Source organism: Eutrema salsugineum, unplaced genomic scaffold (assembly GCF_000478725.1).
Source record: "Eutrema salsugineum unplaced genomic scaffold, Eutsalg1_0 scaffold_9, whole genome shotgun sequence".
Lineage (NCBI taxonomy): Eukaryota > Viridiplantae > Streptophyta > Magnoliopsida > Brassicales > Brassicaceae > Eutrema > Eutrema salsugineum.
The window spans coordinates 4,858,125-4,872,258 of NW_006256342.1; the positions used below are offsets into that span (position 1 = coordinate 4,858,125).

Sequence of the window (14,134 nt, forward strand, 5' to 3'; positions counted from 1 at the left end):
AATTTAAAAAATAAAATCCCCCAAATGGACATCGGAATGTTAAAAAATCCTCCAGTGTATTTTTTTTTTTGGTCTTTGTGTTTTTCTATAGATGCTTATGAGTGGTTTCGCTAAAAGAGAATGCCACTATTTATAGTATGAAGAATAATGAAGAATTGAGGGGTCATAGTATGAGCAATGAATTAGTTTTATCCCACTATTTAATTTCAGCACATTTTGAGGCACTTGTGTTCCACATTATTTCATGAATCCCACTATTTATTAATGATTAGAAACTGACAAGACAAGTATCCAAGAGGAGAGATACATGTTTACATACGAGAAGAAATTTAGATCAGTGAGATGTTTGTATGTGTTTATCCTACATAACATTCACACATATAATGACCGGTGTAGCCTTGGCAATAACCACCGAGAAAACCTATCTGAATACAGTAAATATCACAGTCACGTTTTTTGTCCGCACCGTGTGGATCTGGGCATGGTCTCCCCGTATGGCTCTGTGCCTCTCCAAACTCTATAGTTTTTAAGTTAAGAAGAGAATTGAGGGGTTTTTTACGAAACCAAATGATATTTTATATGAATCACATTCAAACGAACACATCAACTTTTGGAATTATAATGTATATTATGAATAATTACAAATAAAAATCAATAAATCCAAAAAATAAATAGTTAAAAAACATATTGTAAAGTTATTTAAAGGGAAATATATATGTCAGAGAAATAGATCACCTGCGTTTGAGAGAACACATAGGCAAAGAACCACGAAGAATGAGATTTTGTTAGATGCCATTTTCTTATTTGAAGCTCTCTCTCTCTTTTTTTTTTCCTTTCAACAAAATATGTGAATTTAACCAAGACAGAGACTTTGTTAGACCCCAAATAAATATGTATAGAAGTGGAACATATGTATCTTCTTTTTAAAGAAATAATCTTCCTTTTTAAGAAAGGAAAATTGATACGAATCTTTGACTGTGAAGTTGTTCCATATATTGTCATTTGACCTGAACGTACAAGACTTTAATTTGTTATTGGGTATGAATACGTGTAATTAGGTTAATTTCTGTGTGACATGCACTTGTTTTGTTAAATGCATGAATCATATTTTTCTAATAATGCGCTTCGACTACATAAAAGTGGTCAAAACGCTAATTCGTTTCAAAGTTCTAGTTTGATTTTCAAATAAGTAATTTATATTACTTGTAGTTTGTTACTAATTTAAAAATCACACAAGTATTAAAAGAAATTGTTGGCTGGCATTCTATATTGGAAAAACCTTAATTTTAAATTTACACAAATATCATTGGGATGTTTGCCGAATATTTACATTCCGAATTACCTCAATCTCCACGAGTACATCTTCCAAAACATCTCCGAATGCTCAGCTCCTCCAAGCCTAGCCAAATCAACTCACCCACCGGCCACCGGCCACGTGTACACTTACTCCCATGTCCACGTCACTAAAAACCTCAAAACGACGGGATTTTATCCGTCTACTGCTATCCCGGAGATATATGACAAATATGCAATAAAAGAAACTCATTAAAGAACTAAATTCATACGTTATTACTATTAGACAATTACGTACAGTATTATTCATCGACTGTTTTCAGACGTAATTTTGCTAGATGCTCCAGAGTTAAGCGATTCGTTTGCTAAAAATCAAGTAAAACCTATAATTACCGCTTTCAGAAATTCGGAACATAGCTTCCAAATTAAATTAAATCAGTGGCAAGGAAAATAATATTACACCATTTTGATCATCTGTATTATTTTTTATTTTTTATTTTTTATCATTTTTTTTGGTGTTATCTTGTTTTCATAGGGGTTTTGTTGCATTTTGAGTCCTAGTGAATCTTGTTACACATGTAGAAAGTTTTATAGTGTGTCATTTTGACCCTCTTGTATCTGCTATTGAGTGAATTGGCTAAAAATATGAATGGAGTTTGCAGAATGATGAAGGAATACAATTTTGAATGCACTAGAATGATGATCCAGATCATTAATCATGCATAAGTGTCTGAAATTGCGTCGGATAAAAGTCTTCCTATTGTTGGATCAAGCTCAATTTGGACAGCGTATATGGGCAATTGAATTAATTTTATTTTGATAAGAAACTGACAAAACAAGTATCCAAGAGGATCTATGTTTAGATAGGAGAAGAAATTTGAATCAGCGAGATATTAGCTTATCCTTCATAACATTCACACATGTAATGGCCTGTGTAGCCTTGGCAAGAACCACCGAGAAAACCTTGACGAGTACAGTAAATAGCACATTCACTATTTTTGTCCGCACCGTGTGGATCTGGGCATGGTCTTCCCGTTGGGTTTTGTGCTTCTCCAAACTCTGTAGTTTATGTTAAGAAGGAAATTGAGGGTTTAAGAAATGATATTTTACATGAATCAAATGAAGACATCAAATGAAGAAGTATATCATGAATAATAAATAAATCTAAAGAAAAAATTAGTTAAAAAAATCATATTGTAAAGTTATTTAAAGGGAAATATATGTCAAAGAAATAGATCACCTGTGTTTGAGAGAACACATAGGCAAAGAACCAAGAAGAACGAGATTTTGTTAGATGCCATTTATATGTGAAGTTCTTTTTTGTTTGAAGTTCTTTTTTGTTTCTCGTTTCAAAACAATATATGTGAAGTTAACCAAGAAAGATAGACCCCAATTAATAAGTTTCGAAGAGGATCTTTCTGATAAAGTTTCAAGTCAATATGGGTATTTTTTTTTGGTAAAAAATATGGGTATTTATAACAAATACGGATATTTTTACACCAAATAGAAGTATATCTAATAATAAAATTACCAAAATTATTGAAGCGTTAACATATGTCTTAAAGACGGGGATACATTGAATCTTTGACTGTAGAATTCTTCGTCTATCACTACAAGCAAATAGTTTTAAGTTATTTATTATTATTCTCTTATTCTTTTTAAAAAATTACAGAATCTTTTTCCGATTTAGAATACAACCTTTTTATTGAATTTGAGAAAACCAAACATTTATTGATAATTTTATTTATTTTTCACTTTTTAAATATCTGTGTGATATTATTATGCAATATAATATGATATCTTTTTCTTAAGACTAGTAAAAATAATTTATGGGTTTGTCACCGTCATTATCATAGAATACTAATATAACTTATAAGAGAAAGTTAAAATTGGAGAATTCTTTTGAAGAGGAATATAACCATCATCAAGGAACAACAAAGGAATATAGAGATTATTGTTTCTCATTGTGATTGAAACACGATTAGAGGGAACATTATAACACGTCTTCATATGGATATATAGTCAAGTAGTAATTTAGGTTTTCTATAACGCGGAAAAGTATGATAGAAATGTTTGAAAAAAGTAAAAATCATAAGAGGGTGAGATGCGCACTAAAAACAGCTCTTCGCCGTCTGTTAAAAGTGGAGGGAAAGCAACCTAATGTGATAATTTGAGAATTGTACAATTTAAAATTATATACGTAAAGTTCCTATATTTTTGTGAGATAACGAAAATGTGGGAGAAGAACAGTGACTTGAAAGAAAGATATATAGCTACATATATTCTGTTTTTTTTTTTTTGTCTAGATTACTGATCAGTTCGCGTTTCCACCAATCTTAAAGGCCGGTCGGATCCGAAGTTTGAAAACTCACTGGTCGGATCCAATGTTGTCATCTATAAAAGTTAAGTTTGCATAAAATAATTTAAATTGACCTCGCCATTATTATAAAGGATTATGCGATAGATTTTAGTGCACGACGTGATAGATCATTGACTGTAATGTCATACTTGTGTATTATAAAAGTATTGTTCGCATATTATTAATTACAAATATTTCAACTAGCTAAGATATAATAATACCACTAGATTGTCATGACATGTATATGGTAGACTAGTTACCGGATCCTGCACTTATTTTTCTCCTTATCATTGGTGGCCATAATGTCTCTAAGGCATCGAATCGTATATTATTCTTTTGTGATATACATATATATATATTTATGTATATATATATATCTATATATTCTTTTCGTTTCATAGTAAAATATCGTATTTTTTTTGTTTGTTTCAAAATATTGATTTAGTTTTAATGCAGAATTTAAAACAAGCTTCCAGTTTTAACGGTATTACAAAAAAAACAACACTCGATATAACGAGTTTAAAATGGGTAATACAAGAATAACACTAGTAAGTGGTGACTCCAATACTAATCCTTCTTTTTTTAAGTTATAGTGATTACGTAAAGAAAATTTCAAAATAAAATAAACCCTGTAAACGTGTAAACTATACAAGATATATTCTTTGTAAAGATATGGAATTCAGAATGTCATCATTTTCCTTGACGTATAGTAAATAGAACCAAAATAAACTATGACATATTGATATAAATAATTGGCATACTCTATAGTGAAAAACGTTATTGGATTAGTATTCGCATAATAAAAAAAAATTATTCAACGAGAGCAGCCTTCAATCTAATAAACTTTAATATTTTATTTTTCCAGAGTTGAAATTTCGTGCATGATGTACTCATTAATTTTATATTACATGTATTTTCTCTTAGTAATTCATGAAGAACATGAAATTAGTACTACGCCAACTGGTCCGCGGAATTAAAACAGCTGCAAATCGATGATGTGTCATCTTTTCATCGGAAATTTGAACACCGCACAGTCCCGTAGTGGGCTGTTAAACGGCTGAAAGTTTCTGGTACAATGCATTCTTGCGGTGTTCATATTGACCCGTTAGTGCAGGTTCAGTTTCGACATATTTAAGGCCTATATGTACTAAAAAAAAAACAGAAATCTTATCAATGAATATATAAATCTATTAAAAACAAAAATCCTAGAACAAAGAGAAAAACAAAACTACTAAAAAAATGACATTAACATTTTTGTTACTATATCAAGTAAAACAATTAGTTTTATATGATTCGATTTTGAGATGTGTGAGTGGAAAAGATTTGGAAGCCTTAGAATTTCACGTACAGATATGTGAGTTTCGGATATACAGGTCCAGATATTTTTCATTTTAGTTTTAGATAACAATAACATTTAAATATATATATATAACTATGATATTAATGTATAAAAATTAAAATTTATTTTTGTATGTATTTTCATATGAAAAATCACATAATTTATGTAGAGTTTTTTCTTTTAAATGATAAAAAATTTGGATTCGAATGCTGAGATCTGGAATTTGAAATTATATATTGTTTAGATCTATCCGATTTTAACATTTCTAAGATTAATATCTGAATTTATAGACCTATAAATATTCGAGGTTTTGGAGCGGATTGATAGATTTTGGATCTCGGATAATAATTCTGTCTCAAAAGATTTAGAAAAGTGAATAATTTTTATCAATATGAACTTGAGAACCCCAATCGGATCAGTTGATGTCCAAACCTGCATGTATAAAGTAGTGACGAGATAAAAAAAAAAAATTAGAGAAGAAAAAAGAAAGGATAGTTTCTTCTTTCTCGGCTCTTGATTCCATTAAGGTTTTATATCATAACATATGAAACATTCACCGTGCATGTCAAAAGTAAACACTTGTTTTAGTTACCTATAAATTTAACATAAAGTCTACAGCGTTTTGAGTCTTTTGACCCAAAAAACAAAATGTCTACAGGATTGATCTTGTTATGATACAATTTTAGAAAAGTAATAAATTAGTACAAAATATTATTATGAGTCATGACATGGATTGCAATATTCAATTTTATTTTTTTGAACACAATATACTATGACAATAGACATTATCTTATGCTATAATGCTGAGTCGTCGGTTCCGGATTGTTCAAGAATCGAGACATAGTTGAGAATTATTCCAAACAGAGCTGGTAACATGGTGATGATCACCAACAGAAAACAATATTTTAAGTTTTTATTTCCTCTTATTAAAATGCAAAGTCAATGTCTGTAGGCTCTGGCCCTTTATAAGAAGCTACAATACTTTGTATATAATGAGAATATCTTACTTTTTTTTTCTTGCAAAGAAGAAAAACCAAAGGAACAGATCCAACAGTTCTCAAGATCGCATCTGAATCAAAAATATATAGCATGATCAAAGAGGCGATCAATTCATGTGTTTATCCTTTCGATGGTGTTATGGCAGAATCTGATAAGGTATACGACAAACTATCAGCAGAATCTGATAAGGTATACGACAAACTATCTCTTAATTTAAGGGTTTAAACTACAGTCTTCTCTAATTAGTTTGGTTCATGGTTTTTTTTTTTGAATCTTCTGGTGTTTTTTTCGGTGAAATTTCGGATTTTGAGATACTCATGTTCATACTGTATATGCATATCTACATGTATATAGTTTTAATGTTTGTGAACTATGCCCGAAATTACTGCATCTTATAAAAGTCAACTTTCTTGTTTCGGAATCGGTCAAGACTCTCGAGTATCACAAATTATTGTTAAAAAAGAAATACTCCATTTCTACTACCAAGTTTTCGCATAAACCACAAAGTAATTAATACATGTTTTATTCTAGTTATTTAAATTAATTGGGGTCCTTTATGATGGATTGGATACATGTATTTACGAATTACGAATTTTCGTTTTTTTTTTGGTATACGATCTCTGTTCATCTCTATATTACTGTTCACTTTTGTGTGTTGGATTATGAAGAACTAATTATCGTAATGCTTAGAAATATATTGGGTGGATAAAAATAAAATACATATGTAATTAAAATACACATAATGAAGGTGAATGTGATAGATAAGCAATGTATCTTGATATTTACAGGAGGTGGAGCTTGATGCAACAAAAGCCAAGGTGGAGAAAGTTAGAGAAGAAAATGAGAATTTAAAGCTCTTACTCTCTAGGATTCTTACTGATTACAACTCTCTTCAAATGCATGTCTCCAACGTTATCCGACAACAACGTGAAGCTTCTATGGAGCTGGACATTAATAGTCACGACAGTTTCGGTGTAGATATATCTCTTAGGCTTGGAAGATCAGACATGAATATCTCCAAAAAAGAGGATAAAATAGAGAAGATTTGTCCGGACAAGATATCTGATGACAAAAAGGACGGGTCAGATATGAAACGATCTTTACTAGTTTTAGGATTACCGATTCAGAGTTGTGAAACTGAGCAAAACATGAAGTTAGATAATCTTTCTAGAGATGCTAGAAATAAAAACGAGGAGAATAAATGTGGATCTTCGAGGAAAGATTTCAAAACGGCTAGAAATGTAGATCGTCAAGAGGTTTTGGAAGGACATGAGCAACCGTGTTTAAAGAAAACTAGGGTTTGTGTGAAAGCACCGTGTGAAGACCCATCAGTACGTACCAAACCAAATAACGATACGTTACATTTTTTTTTTAAATATCTTAGGTTTCGCATGTAACATGTTGTTATTGATGTTACATGAATGTATAGATAAACGACGGTTGCCAATGGAGGAAATATGGTCAAAAGACTGCAAAAGCGAACCCTCTTCCACGAGCCTATTACCGCTGCTCCATGTCTTCAAATTGTCCCGTCAGAAAACAGGTACAAAACATTCTACAATATTCACATTCTAAATTTCGAACTTAGTTTTCTTAGTGAAATCTACAATCTTTAACTGATTGAACGGTCTAGGTAATGCAACTAGACAACAAACCTTTATTTCAATCTTGCAAAATTTGTGGTAACTAATATCATGATGATGAAAATTAAAAATTATATTGGCCAAGTGGTAAACAAATTTACTCTGAGTAGATTGAGTTTTCCCACGTGATTTCAATCTTGATTTACCACTAGACGTGTTAAGTGACAAGAAATACTCGATTCTTTTACAGGTCCCGAAGCCGAGGATTATAGTATGAGCTTCGGCTAGGGATCTCTGGTTGTCAAAAAAAAAAAAATTGATAATGAATATATCATGATATATTTATTACTTATTAGTCATTAGTAAATGTGATTAATGTATTTATGCAGGTTCAAAGATGCGGAGAAGATGATACCTCCGCTTATATGACGACGTATGAAGGAAATCACGACCATCCTCTACCCATGGAAGCAACTCACATGGCGGCCGGAACTTCCGCCGCCGCGTCCTTATTACAATCTGGCTCCTCCTCCTCCTCCGCGAGTCTAAGCTATTACTTCCCTTTCCACCACTTCTCTGTCTCCACTACTAACTCCCACCCCACCGTAACACTTGATCTCACACGACCAAACTATCTCAATCAATTGCCAAACTACCCTCTCTCTTCCTCATCTCTCAGCTTCTCCTCCTCTGATCGTCCATCTTCGTCAAACAGTCACACGTTGAGCTTCAATGGCTTGAGAACACAAGCTCCCTTGAGTACATATTCACAAATGCCCCGTTTATCACATCAAACCAAACTTTCTGAACAACAATAAGTATATACTGTATACATTTTTTTTGTTTTGTTAAGTAGATGTTTTTTTTGTTGCTTTTGTCATCTATGTTTTCAAATTATTTTGGAAATTATGGATTTCCAACTCAAAACTAATGAACATTGGATTAACTCATGTTGTTCAGATATTATGTTAGATATATGAATATATCTACATATTAGATCAACTCTAGTGATTTTATTGTTTCGGTTGTTTCCTTTGTATCTCTTTTAGAAACTTGTACATACATGAAATTTGTAAATAAACATTCATTATGTTGTACATACATGAAATTTGTAAATAAACATTCATTTTGTTGATCAATTTTACATTCAATAAGAAAAATTCTCTAGTGTCAGATTTAAAATCATCATAAAAAGAAAAATAGCATGACTCCATTATGGGCTTAAGCCCATATAAAATGGATGTGTTATATCTCTCTCTTAAAATCCAGCCCAACCGAGTCAAAAAGGCTCCGATTGCTTCGCTGCTCACTCTTTGAAACAAGACCACTTGAACGGAATAACACGTGTCCACGCACCCAAGCGAGCACGTGATTAGCGCGCGCGTTAACCGCCAAAAAAGCGAAACCAAATGTTCCATCTCCGACACGTCGCAATATCCGACCACTAAACACTCAACACTGTTTCTTTTTTCCCTGCTCTTAAGCCAAAAACCGTGAACTGAATCTGGGTCTTTTTTTTTTTTTTCCGTTTCGAATCTGGAACCGCCGTAGACAGCTGTCGATCTTTTCAATTTCGATTTTCGTTTCGCGAGTGGTATCAAGATATGGCAGAAAGTAGTGAGACTGCAGATAAAGATCCAAGATCGGCTGTTTCAAGCTGCGAGGCGTATTTCGAGAAAGTGCAATCGAGGAAGAATTTGCCCAAATCTCTTCAAGAAACCCTAAACTCTGCCTTCGCCGGAATTCCCGTCTCCTCCTTCCCACAAGTTCCCGGCGGCAGAGGTAAAATTAGATAAGATCTCATTTCTTCGATTTCTCCGGATATTTAATAATTTCTATGTTTGTACCATTTTCTTCTCAATCGGAATGCTTTTTGTGTATAAAGGCCCGGAATTTCGAAAATCCTCGTTTAAATTTGGAAACTTTACGAACTAATTTCGAAACTTGGTAATAGATTCACGACTCAATCGGTGTGGCTGATTCTTCTGGTTGTGTTTTGTGGTTGATCATTAGTGATTGAGATTCCAGCGGAAACATCTGTGTCAGAGGCAGTAAAGATTCTATCAGACAGCAAGATTCTCTCAGCTCCTGTGATAAACAAAGATCACGAGACTTCCTTAGACTGGAGAGCCAGATACATAGGAATCATCGACTACTCCTCGATCATCTTGTGGGTGCTAGAGAGTGCAGAACTCGCTGCAATCGCTTTATCCGCCACGTCAGCAACCGCTGCTGGTGTTGGCGCAGGAGCTGTTGGAGCTCTCGGTGTTGCAGCGCTCGGTGTCTCTGGTCCCGTCGCTGCGGCGGGGCTAGCGGCGGCTGCGGTTGGAGCCGCCGTTGCTGGTGGTGTTGCAGCTGACCGTGGAATCGGAAAAGATGCTCCAACTGCTGCTGATAATTTAGGGAAAGATTTCTATCAAATCATTCTCAGAGAAGAGCCCTTTAAATCAACCACTGTAAGTTATTAAAAATCCGTTGTTTGCTTGATTGGTGATGATGATTGATTGATTGTGATATGTTTGTTTTGGTTTGGTTTTTTTCAGGTTAGAACGATACTTAAGTCATTTAGATATGCTCCGTTTCTTCCTGTTTCCACGGAGAGTTCGATGTTGAGTGTTTTGTTGCTGCTCTCGAAATACAGGCTAAGAAATGTGCCTGTGATTAAACCAGGAGAACCTGATATCAAGAACTACATTACTCAATCTGCAGTTGTTCAAGGGCTCGAAGGCTGCAAAGGAAGAGATTGGTTCGATCACATTTCAGCTCTTCCGATTTCTGATCTCGGCCTCCCTTTCATGGCTCCCAACGAGGTTATTAGCATCGATAGCGAAGAGCTTATTCTAGAAGCATTCAAGCGGATGAGAGACAACAACATCGGTGGTCTTCCCGTTGTTGAAGGGACAAATAAGAAAGTTGTTGGTAACGTAAGCATGAGAGACATCAGATATTTGCTTCTACAACCTGAAGTTTTCTCCAATTTCAGGTTTGTTTTTTCTCATCACAACTTTGTGGTAACAATTTTCTTCTTTGTGAAACTAAGCTATATTTTGTCTATACCAAAGGCAACTTACGGTGAGGAATTTTGCGACAAAGATTGCAACGGGAGGAGATGAATATGGTTTAGCGATACCTGCGATAACATGTAGGCCTGATTCCACTTTGGGAAGTGTTATAAACAGTTTGGCTTCGAGGTCGGTGCATCGAGTTTATGTAGCGGCTGGAGATGAGAATGAGCTTTATGGTGTTATCACACTGAGGGATGTGATCTCTTGTTTTGTATCAGAACCTCCAAACTACTTTGAGAACTGTCTTGGCTTCTCGGTTAAAGACATGCTTAACCGATGATCTAATCTTCTCCAGCTTGTTTTGGTCTTCTACTTTTGTTGCTTCTTTCTTGGTTTAAATTCTGAAAGTTGTTGTTTTCACTTATCTAATTTGTAAGCCAGTGTAAGTTTTAAAAGTTTTGTCTTTTATCCTTGCGAAAAAACTTATAAGTTTGGAGCCTTGCTTAAATTGTGATTTGTGAACTATCTCTATTCGTAAAGTTTTGAAAGTTTTGAACTTTAGGTTTGATGTTGATAAAAAATGGGATTAGGATAGGACATGAGTGTACCTAATCGTTTTGATGTAAAAGGAAACATTAAACTAAATAGAAAAAGATCTAAGAATATTACTTTTGAAATCTTTTATCCTTTAGAAAATCTTATAAGGTTTGAACTATCTCTATTCATAAAGAATTATCTCTATTCATAATGTTTTGAAAGTTTTGAACTTTAGATTTGATAAAAAAAATGGGATTACGATAGGACATGAGTGTACCTAATCGTTTTGATGTAAATGGAAACATTAAACTAATTAGTAAAAGAAAAAAAGAATTACTACTTTTAAAATATTCTAACCAAAGAAGAGCATTTCCTTATGCATGGTTATTAGGACCTTCAGCCTTCAGGTACTCTTTATAAGACCGTAAAAACCATATAATTTTCCGACATCTCTGCCTGTCTCTTCTGGTGGTTTGGTTTCATCTTTCTGCTTCAAGGTATTCGATTTCGGGCTCATTCTTACAAAAGTCAATCCATTATTCATCTTTTGAGAATCACATGTTCGTTCAATTTCAATCTTGTTTTGGTAGTCTGCGCTTTAGATTACCTTTAAAAGAAAAATCGTTTCTCGATTGATTCTGATATGGATGATTTAGGGTTTCCTACAATTTCCAGGGGTTTTTCCTGTTTCGTAATTCCGGTTCTGGGTTTCATCCATATCTCTTGTCAAGATACGAATCTAGGGTTTCTTTTGTATTTGAGAGTTATTGCTGTAAGATTTTGCAATTAAGACAATTTTTGGAAAAGGGTTTGATCTATGCAACTCTGTTTTTTTTCTAAAAGGCATCGAGACACGCCATGTCAACTCCAGCAAGGAAGAGGCTTATGAGGGATTTCAAGAGGTTGCAGCAAGATCCTCCTGCTGGTATCAGTGGTGCTCCTCAGGACAACAATATCTTGCTCTGGAACGCTGTTATCTTTGGGTATAAGTTGAAAAAATTTGCTTTTATTGTGCCTCTTTTTTTGGTTCTGATTAAGTGATTATTAATCACATTCCTTTCTCTGCTCTGCAGTCCGGATGATACGCCTTGGGATGGAGGTATGTTTTTGTGCACTTACAAGTCAATATATAAAGTCTCTACCTTTTTTGCATATACACTAGAGAAGCATGATCAATAGATCCAATACTTGTTAAATGCTATTTTGCAGGTACTTTTAAGCTGACCCTTCAGTTTACAGAGGATTATCCGAACAAACCACCAACTGTACGTTTTGTTTCTCGGATGTTTCACCCTAACAGTAAGTTAACAGAGAAACATAAATCATGCTTTTTTCTGCTCTTATATTGATGGATTAATTTTTGTTTCCCTTACTTGATCTTATCGATTCATTGTCCTGTCTTGTTTCAGTCTACGCAGATGGAAGTATTTGTCTTGACATCTTGCAGAACCAATGGAGTCCCATTTATGATGTAGCAGCAATTCTTACATCTATCCAGGTATAGGAATCCATCAAGACCTTTGATTATCTAAATCCTGTTATCAGATTTTTTTTAAATATTTGATAAAGAAACCATTGTTGTGGTGTCTTACAATTTGCAGTCACTCCTCTGTGATCCCAATCCAAACTCACCTGCAAACTCAGAGGCCGCTCGCTTGTTCAGCGAGAACAAGCGAGAATACAACAGACGGGTTAAGGAGATTGTTGAACAGAGTTGGACCGCTGATTAATAAGCAAGAAGGTAACTGAATTGCGTGCGCTCAATTTATAACATTTGAAGATGTGGTGGTGATCAAATCGGTAAAGAGAACAATCACATTTAGTCTTCCCAATTCAGTAGAGATGTAATGTAATGGCTAGATGAATCTATATCCATTTCCGTGATAATCTTGCTTTCAAGTTGTGTGTGTATGTGACTATTGAATAATTTAAAGGCTTGTTGTTTATCAAGAGCATCAACGTGGTCCTCTCCTTTGATCTCGCCGCCATGTCTCTCTTTTAACTCCTGCTTGTGTATAATGAAGTCGAGGATAATGACTTATGTTCTATTTTAAAATCTTGGTTACATAAACAAAACTAGATCAATCATGATAGCAATATAGATCTGAAGATGTTCTATAAACATGATGTTTATAACAAATGAGTCAAAACTCCATTGAAACATCAGTGTGTTCAACTATGAAATGAAACTTAATCAATAATTCATGAGAGCAATATGGATCAATCACAATGCTTTTCTTTTACATGAAAAGGGTCTCTCGCAAATAAGTATAACTCACCCGGGTCGTTGCAAAACAGCTCGGTAACTCATCTAACCTTTCGGTGCCAATATACCACCTAGAGTCCCCCCAAACACTTCAGTGTTCATTAGATTGGTTTACCGGTAGATATTATACAACCAAGTATGAACAATGAAGCGTTAAAGGGAACTCAAGGGGACATTTGACTCTATATACTACTAACTAGATCTTTTGGTAATGCTTGCTTCTTCTTTTACTCAATGACATTGGTCACAACCCAAACTGCATATTTATACATCTACGTCTCCATGTTATGTTTTTCATTTTTGTTGCTATGGAATTTCTAGGGGAGGGACCATAAATTATATATTCTCCATTATAAATAAAACACGAGGGAATTTGAAGATGAACCAAGTCGGAATTTGGGGAATAAGAAGCCTAGAGAATATAAAATCTCCATCAGTTTGCTACAGAAGCACATTCTTCACAGGATCCATAATTTTACTTTACTTTGGTATAACAATGGATGGATTTCGATTTAACTACAGATTTGTAACAGATTTCAATAAAATTCTATAGAATTAACCACTAAAAGATATCTCACTAGGAAGAAAATGAACACTTGACTCTTTTATTTTTAGCTGATTTAGCAACTTACAAGCGACATATCTATTTATATCAAATCGGTATAAAATGAGTAATTGATTAACGGTCTATCATCAATATATATAATTTAAATTAGAATACATTATGTTATGATTGGATGATAACATAATTTA

The 14,134-nt window shown here is 33.9% G+C and overlaps 5 protein-coding genes and 1 long non-coding RNA gene across 6 annotated transcripts; 3 read left to right on the forward strand and 3 right to left on the reverse strand.

The window, feature by feature from the left end:
* Positions 1-249: 249 nt before the first annotated feature.
* On the reverse strand, positions 250-804 carry LOC112086742 (defensin-like protein 34). Its single transcript, XM_024156340.1, has 2 exons — positions 736-804; positions 250-517 (listed from the first exon to the last, which is right to left on the reverse strand). The coding sequence occupies exons 1-2, from the start codon at positions 794-796 to the stop codon at positions 357-359; spliced, it is 222 nt and encodes a 73-aa protein (XP_024012108.1). The 5' UTR covers positions 797-804; the 3' UTR covers positions 250-356.
* A 1,293-nt stretch (positions 805-2,097) lies between these two features.
* Positions 2,098-2,594, reverse strand: LOC18008174 (putative defensin-like protein 33). Its single transcript, XM_006390901.2, has 2 exons — positions 2,534-2,594; positions 2,098-2,352 (listed from the first exon to the last, which is right to left on the reverse strand). The coding sequence occupies exons 1-2, from the start codon at positions 2,592-2,594 to the stop codon at positions 2,192-2,194; spliced, it is 222 nt and encodes a 73-aa protein (XP_006390963.1). The 3' UTR covers positions 2,098-2,191.
* Positions 2,595-5,991: 3,397 nt separating this feature from the next.
* On the forward strand, positions 5,992-8,391 carry LOC18008054 (probable WRKY transcription factor 36). Its single transcript, XM_006390902.2, has 4 exons — positions 5,992-6,179; positions 6,779-7,321; positions 7,420-7,533; positions 7,963-8,391. The coding sequence occupies exons 1-4, from the start codon at positions 6,081-6,083 to the stop codon at positions 8,389-8,391; spliced, it is 1,185 nt and encodes a 394-aa protein (XP_006390964.1). The 5' UTR covers positions 5,992-6,080.
* Positions 8,392-9,030: 639 nt separating this feature from the next.
* LOC18008052 (SNF1-related protein kinase regulatory subunit gamma-1-like) lies at positions 9,031-11,064 on the forward strand. Its single transcript, XM_006390903.2, has 4 exons — positions 9,031-9,355; positions 9,587-10,029; positions 10,117-10,556; positions 10,636-11,064. The coding sequence occupies exons 1-4, from the start codon at positions 9,178-9,180 to the stop codon at positions 10,916-10,918; spliced, it is 1,344 nt and encodes a 447-aa protein (XP_006390965.1). The 5' UTR covers positions 9,031-9,177; the 3' UTR covers positions 10,919-11,064.
* Positions 11,065-11,483: 419 nt separating this feature from the next.
* On the forward strand, positions 11,484-13,068 carry LOC18008170 (ubiquitin-conjugating enzyme E2 2). Its single transcript, XM_006390904.2, has 6 exons — positions 11,484-11,612; positions 11,959-12,098; positions 12,189-12,214; positions 12,325-12,414; positions 12,525-12,613; positions 12,717-13,068. The coding sequence occupies exons 2-6, from the start codon at positions 11,974-11,976 to the stop codon at positions 12,843-12,845; spliced, it is 459 nt and encodes a 152-aa protein (XP_006390966.1). The 5' UTR covers positions 11,484-11,612; positions 11,959-11,973; the 3' UTR covers positions 12,846-13,068.
* Positions 12,913-13,597, reverse strand: LOC112086855. Its single transcript, XR_002899707.1, has 2 exons — positions 13,395-13,597; positions 12,913-13,120 (listed from the first exon to the last, which is right to left on the reverse strand). It is a non-coding gene; the product is annotated as an uncharacterized LOC112086855 (long non-coding RNA).
* Positions 13,598-14,134: the final 537 nt, after the last annotated feature.